At 41.4% G+C, this 11,045-nt stretch overlaps 2 protein-coding genes across 6 annotated transcripts in view; both read right to left on the reverse strand.

The window, feature by feature from the left end:
- The window catches only part of cds1 (CDP-diacylglycerol synthase (phosphatidate cytidylyltransferase) 1), a gene marked incomplete at its 3' end in the record, with an annotated part of 24,140 nt that extends 23,378 nt beyond the window's left edge, over window positions 1-762 (reverse strand). Inside the window, 1 exon segment of the mRNA XM_014019679.1 lies at window positions 415-762. Within this exon segment, the coding sequence (XP_013875133.1) occupies window positions 415-483 (69 nt within the window).
- Window positions 763-1,800: 1,038 nt separating this feature from the next.
- Window positions 1,801-11,045, reverse strand: part of wdfy3 (WD repeat and FYVE domain containing 3) — a gene marked incomplete at its 5' end in the record, with an annotated part of 96,713 nt that continues 87,468 nt past the window's right edge. For 4 of the 5 annotated variants that reach the window (XM_014019682.1, XM_014019683.1, XM_014019685.1 and 1 more), the window contains 14 exon segments: window positions 1,801-3,790; window positions 4,638-4,835; window positions 4,920-5,031; window positions 5,112-5,345; window positions 5,424-5,567; window positions 6,850-6,943; window positions 7,028-7,210; window positions 7,289-7,468; window positions 7,619-7,777; window positions 9,080-9,234; window positions 9,896-10,037; window positions 10,115-10,327; window positions 10,397-10,488; window positions 10,562-10,715. In XM_014019682.1, the coding sequence (XP_013875136.1) occupies window positions 3,670-3,790; window positions 4,638-4,835; window positions 4,920-5,031; window positions 5,112-5,345; window positions 5,424-5,567; window positions 6,850-6,943; window positions 7,028-7,210; window positions 7,289-7,468; window positions 7,619-7,777; window positions 9,080-9,234; window positions 9,896-10,037; window positions 10,115-10,327; window positions 10,397-10,488; window positions 10,562-10,715 (2,181 nt within the window). 5 annotated transcript variants of the gene reach the window in all.

Raw genomic sequence — 11,045 nt, forward strand, 5'->3', positions numbered from 1 at the left:
TCAACAATTTTCCAAATTTTTTTTACCCCCAGATAAATGATACTGACATGAGAGCTATTTTAAGGTTTTTTCAATTTTCAGTAATTTGTTTTAAGTTAAAATAATATTAAAAGCGTTATTGGCATGTATAATTCAGATTCAAACATCTTTATTTCCCTTTAACCGAGGGCTGTAGGTCCCTGAACGCAACCTTTACGTTCATTCATGATGAATGTTTCATTTTTAACATAGTAAAACTCTACTTTATGACAGGGACGTGAACGCCACACGGATCCAGTTGTTTTTAACAGGATTAGCCCGGCAGCTAACCAGCCGTCCAACCTGCCGGTCTGACGGCAACCTGCCCGACTTGTTTCCGGGGCGAGAGTTCACGGTCACACCGAGCGATGTTTATATTCTTATTTTTAACGTTACCTTGTCGCAGATGTTGTCGGTGCTGTCAGGGTCTCCTCCGCCCCCGCCTCGCTTCCTCAGCTCCGTCATGGTTCGCTCGTTTCTCCGACGGGACGAAGTGTCACATAAGCCGCCTCAGACCCGGAGAGAGAGGGCAGGCAGGCGGGAGGTGGGGGGGGTGAGGACGGTCAAATCCTCCAGTTTTCAATCAAACGAACTCCGGGATTTTTATTTTTTACTCGGTTCGGATCCAAACTCAGTCCCTGAAGAAGCTCCACTGTCCTGAAAGTCACCCGGTGCCGACGCCGAGCTCCATGGGACACTCCGACTCGGCTGGGCTGTATTTGTTTATCGCCGCAGTCTCTCCGCCTACTGCCGCAAAGGTTCCGTGACCACTTCCGGCGAAAACTTTCAAAATAAAGATTTACAAACCGGAAGTTTACATCATAAACCGGTAGCAGATTTTTAATTCGACAAAATAGCTTTACTACAGGCCGTCGTACTAAATTTTGCGAGGATTGTAAATTTACTATATATTTAATATGAAGAAAATATTTAAATATTAAAGATAAGCAATGTTTGTAATTTTGATAAAACAAACTGATTTAAAAACATAAGGAAATCGAAACATTTATGCTATTTATCATTGCTACTACTTGCATGATGCTATAAATGAAATAAAAAAGGGTTTGGTAACAGGACTATTGAAATAAATATAAACAACAAAAATATGTATTACAATTATTTTTGAAAAATGTTTAAAAATACTGATACGTTGCCGCAGTTTTGTTACTGACCGCTGGAGGGGAGCAAAGACACGCATGATTGAAAAGAGTGCTGATGACAAGAGAAGTATCTTCCTGTACTTCCTTTGTCGCTTCAATCTCACAGTTTCTAATGTTCAACATTTGTAAAGAGCACTGCATTCACAAAAAATTAAAAAATAAATAAATAAATAAATTAGGACTCCTGATCTCATAATTACGAGAAAAGATGTCATAATTATGAGATCCTGATCTCGTAATTATGAGATATCTCATAATTATGACATTATATTTCATAATTATGACATCTTATCTCATAATTGAGATCCTGATCTCGTAATTATGAGATCAGGAGTCAATTTTTTTTATTAGGTGAATGCAATGCTCTTCCGTATAATGTGGTGGAATTAGAAACTTATTTTTAGCAGATACGCAGCTAATATTACTCCAAAATTTAGCCAACTCGGCTACTATTCAAAATTTAGCCAGATATCTGTAACATTTACTAAATTATAGTCAATTTTGTGTTGCTAAATGTTAATGTTTAGCTGCCGTGGCCATCTTGAATCAGTCAGTTTAGAAATGTTCTTTCTAAAAATCAGCCCTTTTGTTGGATTTCGCCCCCAAATAAGAAACAAAAGCCTTTGGTGGTAAACAGCCATTATTTATTGAAATGAAATTAAAAGAATAAGTACCAGATCTATTGCATTATTGTTATTTCTTTTGTTTCTGTAACAGGAAATTTACTCTACGTTTTTTTAATTTTCTCTTGCAGGATGTAGTGAACACAATTATACAAGGAACATTCAGCTAATCACAGATTGCACACCAGATACTGTAGTAATGCAGCCTTAATGCAGGACCACCAAAAAATTAAAACAATCCTCTTGTTTGTCTCTTCATTGGTCCGTGTTTTGTCCAGAAAGAGTACAAAAGTCCACTTGAAGTTGAGACGGTGATCCGCGGCTCTGTACACAAACCTCATCAGTCGGTCGCTCATCGAAGAAAAAAGGAAAAAAAACGAACAAAAAAACAACAACAAAAAACCAACATCCTAACATTTACAATACACTGACACAGAAAGTCAGCTATGTTAATAAACATGCAACAAGTAACAAAACTTGCTGAGATCGCGATAATCATAAAAAAAAATCTAAAACCAGTTATAATTGCATAAATACTTTGTACAGTTCATTTATCCGCAGTGAAATGCACCAACATAAATCTGCATTTAATAATAAAAAAACCTCATGATTCCTCTTTTTCATTTTTTTGTTTTGTTTTTGTACAAGGTGCAAAGAAACTCTTTGATTGATAAAAGCCGACTCTTCAGCAGTTACAGTACTGAAAATCTAGAGTGATGAGATGAAAAAACAACCGGAGTGCAAATTATCACCGTTACACAGCAGGGGGGTCTGTAGTGGGGGAGAAAAATAATAATAAACAACATTTATGGGTAAGAAAATAAGAATAAAGCAGCACCTGAATGTCAAGCTGGTGACTAAAAAACACAAAAAGTGACTTCAGGACAGAGAGAAAGTAAAAAAGATTAGAGTTTGAGATTTAAATCGATGTTTTGGTGCAGATTTACGCTCAGATGTGTTGTTTACACTGAGTGCATACCTGCATTCCAGAACGTCATGTTCAGGATTCATGGTTTTATTTCATTTATTTTTATTAATAATGTCTCTGACTGGCTTCAACTAGAGGAAGTGAGGATGAGGAGTGTGTGGCGTGACGAAGAGGCCGTTTAAATGTTTAAAAACACCTAAAATGATACGTCTTCAGTGAGCAGCAGCAACAAATATCTACAGGAGAGACGGGAAATATCAAAACGATTTGGCAAAACAAACGCTCGACCTCTGATGGAGACAAAATAACACGTTTCTGTAAACAACAACATCCTCTGGAAATGATTAAAAAGAAAAAAAAGGTGAGTTTTGCATAACTTGAGCCACAAACATTAATTTTTGACATTCATATCCTCTCCTCTGAACCGTGACACGTTTTGTTTTTTTAAAGCCAACAGTGGTTAGTCACAACGCTAAATTACAAGGAAGGTTTCTTCTTACTGACCTTAACTTTGTTCTGTTGCAGAGTTAAAAAGGCTGAGAAGCTATTTACACTATAAACAAGTGTGTTTTTAGGAGGAGGAGGAAGAGGAGGAAGAGGAGGAGGAGTCTGTTCCTTCAAGCTAAAGTGATTCTTTTTTTTCTCCAGTTTCTGATCAGTTCGTCTCACGTCACTCTGGTTTATCTACACGAAGATGAGGAGGAGGAGGAGGAGTTGGGACGAATGAAACGCTCCTCGAGGCTCCGAGTGGAGGCGGAGCTCAGGTCCTGGAGGCGGAGCTCAGTTCCTGGGGGCGGAGCTCAGGTCCTGGAGGCAGAGCTCAGTTCCTGGGGGCGGAGCTCAGGTCCTGGAGGCAGAGCTCAGTTCCTGGGGGCGGAGCTCAGGTCCTGGAGGCGGAGCTCAGTTCCTGGAGGCGGAGCTCAGTTCCTGGAGGTGGAGCTCAGTTCCTGCAGCCGTCGTCGACGCTTCGCTCATGCTGAAGGTTGTAGTAACAGTTCTGACAGACCCGGACCGGAGACGAGATCTTCAGCCGTTTGATCTCCGACTGGAAGCGACTACACCTGAAAAAAAAAAAGATCAGAGCTAAAGCTAAAGCTAACCTTTGACAGAAGAGCTGAAGCTAAAGCTAACCTCTGACAGAAGAGCTGAAGCTAAAGCTATCCTCTGACAGAAAAGCTAAAGCTAACCTCTGACAGAAGAGCTGAAGCTAAAGCTAACCTCTGACAGAAAAGCTAAAGCTAAAGCTAACCTCTGACAGAACAGCTGAAGCTAAAGCTAACCTCTGACAGAAGAGCTGAAGCTAACCTCTGACAGAACAGGTAGAAGCTAAAGCAAACCTCTGACAGAACAGCTGAAGCTAAAGCTAACCTCTGACAGAAGAGCTGAAGCTAACCTCTGACAGAACAGCTAAAGCTAACCTCTGACAGAAGAGCTGAAAGCTAACCTCTAACAGAACAGCTAGAAGCTAACATCTAAGAGAACAGCTAGAAGCTAACCTCTGACATAAGAGCTGAAAGCTAACTTCTAACAGAACAGCTAGAAGCTAACCTCTGACAGAACAGCTAGAAGCTAACATCTGAAGAACAGCTAGAAGCTAACCTCTGACAGAACAGCTAGAAGCTAACCTCTGACAGAACAGCTAGAAGCTAACATCTGAAGAGCAGCTAAAAGCTAACCTCTAACAGAACAGCTGAAAGCTAACCTCTGACAGAACAGCTGAAAGCTAACATCTGACAGAACAGCTGAAAGCTAACCTCTAACAGAACAGCTGAAGTTAACCTCTGACAGAACAGCTGAAAGCTAACCTCTAACAGAACAGCTGAAGTTAACCTCTGACAGAACAGCTGAAAGTTAACCTCTGACAGAACAGCTGAAAGCTAACCTCTGACAGAACAGCTGAAAGCTAACCTCTGACAGAAGAGCTGCCCGCAGTTCCTGCAGTGGTGGCGTCGCTCCGTCAGGGAGAAGCGCACGGCGCAGCCGGAGCAGCTGTCCACCCCCTCGTCCTTCACCCAGTGGTCCGCCGCCGAGCGTCCCGGCTGGTCGCTCACAGACCAGCTGAAGACTCGGCCGCGCCCGTCGCCCACCAGGATCTTACTGTGGTCTCTGCAGGGACAGACGGGAGGTTTGTCAATAAAAAAACAAACAAACAGGAAGTAGTTCTCTCTGTTGTTCCTGCTTCAGTCTCACTTGGAGATGGCGAGGGAGGTGATCTCAGCAGGGTGGGCGTTGTCCTTGCGGTCAAACGCAGTGTGCATGGTGAGTTTGCTGCGGAACACCAGCTGTCGTTCCCACCTGTATCCTGCCGACACAAAGACAAACATGGCGTCGGCGCGGATTCAAGCAGCTGAAATTAAAAATCAGACGGCGAGCAGCACCCACCTGCTTTCAGCTGGTTATAGGTGCGTGGTTCTGCAGCGGGGGGGTGGAGAGGCGGGTGGACGGCGCTCTGGCCCGGATGAGGGGGCGCACCTTTAGTTTGTCCCTCGGAGTAGTTGACGAACACAAAGCCATCCTTCTCGTCGATGCTCAGGGTGTCCGACCAGCGGTGAGAGTCGTCAGAGCCGCTGTCCATGGACCAGGACGCTCCGGCCCGGGACGATGGACCTGAGGGACCTGAGTGTTCGTTATCACGAATAAAAACTCAATAAATAATAATTAATCTTTTAAAAATAGAAGCAGGAGGCTCGGTACCTCTGGGTCTGTGGACGCCGCTGCCCGGCTGGCTGCCGCCGCCCGTCGACGGGTTGCGTGGCGTTCTGGGTTCCTGAGTCAGACTGGGCTCGTCTCCGTCGGACTCGCTGCTGTCCTCCTCCCCGTTGTTACTCTCACCGCCCTCTGAGACAGAGAAGACCAGAAAACACACGAAAATATCAGAAAACACATGAAAACATCAGAAAACACATGAAAATATCAGAAAATATTACACGTTAAAACACTGAAACAGCTGTTAAAGCTAAAAGAAGCTAAACACTAGCTACAACATAAAAACAAAAGGCTAGATAGGAGCAGCAAAAGATTAGCTACAATCTAAAAGAGGGGGAAAGCGAGACAAAAGCAACAAGTTGCAAAAATCTAAATAAAAGCAGCAAGAGGTTAGCTAAAAACAACAAAAAGCTAGCTGAAAGTAGCAAAATATCCTAAACGTAAAGGTAGCAAAAGGCTAGCTAAAAGCTTAAAGTAGCAAAACAATTTTTAGTTGCCAAAAGTAGTGAAAGGCCAGATAAAAGCTAAAAGTAGCAAAAAAAATAGAACGGTCAAAGTAGCAAAAGGCTATCTAAAAGCTAAAAGTAAAAGGTTAGCTAGAGGCTAAAGTAGCAAAAGGTTAGCCAATTGTATCAAACAATTAGCTAATAGTATAAAAAGAAAAAAACTGCTAGCTATAAGTTAAAATAGCAAAATGTTAGCTAGAAGCTAAAGTTGCAAAATGCTAGATTAAAATAACAAATGATAAGCTAGGAGCAGCAAAATATTAGTTTCAATCTAAAAGTAAGAAAAGGCTACACAAAAGCTGTAAGTAGCAAAAAGCTAAATCATAACGAGCAAGAGGTTAACTAAGAGCAATAAAAAGCTAGCTAAATGTAGCAAAGCATTTTAAACCTAAAAGGAGCAAAAGACTACCTAAAAACGTACAGTAGCAAAAGGCTAGCAAAAAGCTAAAAGTAGCAAAACAATACTTAATTGCTAAAAGTTGTGAAAGGCTACATAAAAACGAAAAGTAGCAAAAATAGAGGTCAAAAACAGCTAAAGACTATCTAAAAACTAGAAATAACAAAATGTTAGCTAGAAGCTAAAGTAGTGAAATGCTAAATAAAAATAGCAAATGGTAAGCTAGGAGCAACAAAAGATTAGCTACAATCTAAAAGTAAGAAAAGGCTAAAAAAATTCTGTAAATAGTAAAAAGCTAATTAAAATGAGCTAGAGGATGAATGTAAATGCTAAATGTAGCAAAACATCTCGAAGCTAAAAGTAGCTGAGCTGACTTTTAGCTACTACTTCAGTAAGTAAAGTAAATGAGCTGACTCAGCATTCTCTCAATGACTCGTTTCTTTATGAAAACACAAACAAACTCTCGTTGATGGGGTTTAGCCTGGATATCAGCACATCCAGCAGGACTCACCGATCTTTTCATCCCCGCAGCAGTCAGGCACATCGGGCTCCACTGGTTCTGGAGCAGGGGTTTCTGGGACTTGTAGGAACTCCATTCTCCAAAACTACAAAGTAAATGTAAAAATAAAAAACAAATAAAACTTGTTTGCGTTGAAAACACATATTTTTGCACGGATGAAGCCAGTCACCCTGACGACGCCGTCGGAGTGTCCGGTGACGATAACGTTCTGCGTGTCCCACTCGTTCATCTCGGACACGCAGCAGCACAGGATCTGCTGGCTGCGGCCCGTGAAGGTGTTGGCGCTGGCGATGGGGCTGCCGTTGATGCTCCACACGTGAATGTAGGTGCCTGCGCAGGACACGATGTCGCCCTGCGGACAGGAAGAAGCACAGATTGATAAAAAGGTGATGCTTGGCAGGTAAAGACCCAGACGTTAGCTCCGCCCCACCGTCAGCTCGTTGATGCACAGAGCAGACACGGGGGCCCGGTGGCCCCTCAGTTGCGTGACGAAGGAAAGCTTGTTCAGGTCCCAGATGATGCACGTCCGATCCCGGGAGCCGCTGACGACGATACGGTACGCCGACGACGCCGTCATACACATCACTGCATCTGTGTGGCCCAGCAACGCCTAGGAAATGAAAATATATGTTTATTTACTTCTCTCATCTCTTCTTTCACTTTAAACAAAAACATGTTAAAGGAAAGTTTTAAAACTCACTGCTGTTTTTATCTTTAAAGACACACATTTTATTTTGATATTTTAGATGTTTGTGTTCACCTGTTTGAGCGTCAGAGACTTGGCTCTCTCCTTGGACGTGCCCGTCTCCCACACACAGATGGCGGTGCTGGTGCCGCCCGTGATGACGAGCTTTGGGTTTGGACATATGGCACAGAGGATCTGACCCCACTCCGACAGACACTCGTACACCACCAGCGCCTGGAAACACGTCAGCTTATCACTAAAACACTAACACAATTAAAACCACTAAAACACTAAAAACACTAAAACATTAAAACCACTAAAACACTAAAACNATTAAAACCACTAAAACACTAAAACAATTAAAAACACTAACACAATTAAAACCACTAAACCCACTAAAACATTAAAACCACTAAAACACTAAAACCACTAAAACACTAAAACCACTAAAACATTAAAACCAATAAAACACTGAAACCACCAAAACCACAAACACTAAACTGCTAAAACACTAAATCACTAAAAACACAAAAACCTTAAAAGCACTAAAACACTTAAAACCACTAAAACACTAACACAATTAAAACCACTAAAACCACTAAAACACTAAAAACACTAACACAATTAAAACCACTAACCCAATTAAAACACTAACACAATTAAAACCACTAAAACCATCAAAACACTAACACAATTAAAACCACTAAAACCATCAAAACACTAACACAATTAAAACCACTAACCCAATTAAAAACACTAACACAATTAAAACCATTAAAACACTAAAACCACTAAAACACTAAAAAAACACTAAATGCACAAAAATGTTAAAACCACTAAAACCATCAAAACACTAAAACACTAACACAATTAAAAACACTAAAAGCATTAATACATTAAAACCACTAAAACCATCAAAACACTAACACAATTAAAACCACAAACACTAAAACCAGTAAAACCACTAAAACCATTAAAACCACTAAAAACGCTAGAACCATTACAACCACTAAAACCATTAAAACCACTGAAAACACAAACCATTAAAACCACTAAAACACTAAACCATTAAAACCACTGAAACCACTAAACCCACTAAAACACTAACACAATTAAAACCACTAAAACACTAAAAACACTAAAACCATTAAAACCACAAACACTAAAAACACTAAAACCAGTAAAACCACTAAACCCACTAAAATCATTTAAACCACTAAAACCATTAAAATCACAAACACTAAAACAGTAAAACCATTAAAACCAGTAAAACCACTAAAACAATAAAACCATTAAAACCACAAACACTAAAAACACTAAAACCAGTAAAACCACTAAACCCACTAAAACACTAAAATCATTTACACCACTAAAACCATTAAAATCACAAACACTAAAACAGTAAAACCATTAAAACCAGTAAAACCACTAAAACACTAAAACCAGTAAAACCACTAAAACAATAAAACCATTAAAACCACTAAAATCAAAGTGGAGCTGCAGAGAAGAGCGGTTTATCTCTGAGGAAACATCAACCTTGTCAGATTCATAGTTGGCCAAACGACAGCTGAGGTCGGCGTAGCCCCAGGCGAATGTTTTGCTCCAGCTGGGCGGAACCAGGACTTTGTTCTGCTCCACGGCGAGGATGCCCTTTTCAGTGAACACAATCTGCCCCACTGGCTCCTTCAGCTCTGGGTTTTAAAATAAAAGAACAAAATAAGAGCTGGAGTTTGAGTGGATAAAAATACGATTGTACATTACAGTTGTAAACATAAATATAAAGTCACAAAGACAAGCCAGTTTGAACAATTACAACCTTTTTTCCTTTTCAAAATAAAAGTTTGTAACTATCCATTTTACGTTTTTATTTTAATAAAAAGATAACGGCTTAATGTGTTTCTGGTAGATGTGGCGTGTAGGATCGACTCCCTCTGTTCCACTAGGGGGCTCTATATGTTGTTTACTTTTGTTCTGAAGGAAGTGACTTTAAAAAAACAAACATCCTAAAAAGATAAAACATTTACAGATACCTGCTCAACGTGTTGAGTTGTTGCTGCAATATTAACCGTTTGTGTAGCTGTTTACTTTTTGTTTTCTTGCATGAGTGTTGTAGGGAGATTAGCATGAAGCTAGTGGTTTCCTATGGAGTTTATACTGTACATTAGCAGCAAATTAGCATGATGCTAACACTCATTTCTTGCACAATTTGGATTAAATATTGATGTTTTAAAGCAGTAAATATTGTTTTCATTGAATAATTTTGTGGTTTAGACTCTGCTTGGCTTTGACTCAAACCTGAGCTCAGGTAAATCCACCCGTCAGGTGTTTCTCCTGCAGCGGAGCTACGTTTACCTTTAACAGGTGCTAGAGAAGGTCTGAGATTGTCCAGATGATGGAAGAAGATCTTGGCGCTGTTGGAGCTCGGAGGAACGCTCGCCAGGTCTCCGTTGGTTTTGCTGCGTACACGTTTAGGTGGGTGTGGCTTCTTAAACAGCTAAAAAAAAGCACAGATTTCAGCGTGTAACAACCAGAAGACACGCGGCTCGTCGTGTTTGAACAGTCAGAACCCACCTGTTTGGGGATTTGACCGAAGTTGTTGATGAAGCCGATGGTGGCGGTCTCTTTGAGCGGGTCGTTGATGTTGTAGATGTCCACCTGGCCCTCGTAGAACAGGTGGTGGAAGACATTCACCGCCTCCACGGCCGGGGGGCCCTGCTGCTTGTAGCCGAAGATCAGGTCGATCCACTCGTGGAGGTGGGCCGACACGTAGTCGCACTCCAGCGCCTGCACACAGAAGAAGACTTTAACCTGGAAGAAGTCCTGCTCTAACTATCCTGAGGGGTTGATCCCTACGTCTCGGTGGACTCGGATGAACTCTCGGGGGTCGCCCTTGGCCCAGGGGGGCAGGATGACGTCGCCCAGCTTGGTGCCGTTCTGCTTGGCGCCTGCAGAGACACGAGTTAAATCTTTTAATTCTGTTTGGTGCTTCAGTCGGCCGTGGAGCCTCCTGATACTGACCCAGGTCGAAGTTGTTGGAGTTCAGCAGGAACTCGGGCAGGTAGAAGAACTCGGGGATCAGCTCTTTGACGTCGGCCATGTTGTGTTTGGAGGCAGAGAGCCACGCTTCACGCACGCTGTGGAACATCCTGTCGGCCAGGTCGAAATGACCTCCCTGACCACAAACACACAAACATGGACTCACCAACTCATTATCTGATTTATTTATTAAATTTTACATCAAACAGCACAAAACAATCAGTCTTAGTCAGCTAAAAACCTGAACCTCAGCGAATAAAATTCATCTGTCAGTTCAGCTCTCCTTCAATTCTGAGGAATACAGCGGGTAAAATAAGTATTGAACACGTCACCATTTTTCTCAGTAAATATATTACTAGAGGTGCTAATGACATGAAATTTTCACCAGATGTTGGTAACAACCCAAGTGATCCATACATACAAAGAAATCAAATATTGAACACATGAAGAAAGGGAGGTGTAAAAA

Source organism: Austrofundulus limnaeus, unplaced genomic scaffold, assembly GCF_001266775.1.
Source record: "Austrofundulus limnaeus strain Quisiro unplaced genomic scaffold, Austrofundulus_limnaeus-1.0 Scaffold226, whole genome shotgun sequence".
NCBI lineage: Eukaryota > Metazoa > Chordata > Actinopteri > Cyprinodontiformes > Rivulidae > Austrofundulus > Austrofundulus limnaeus.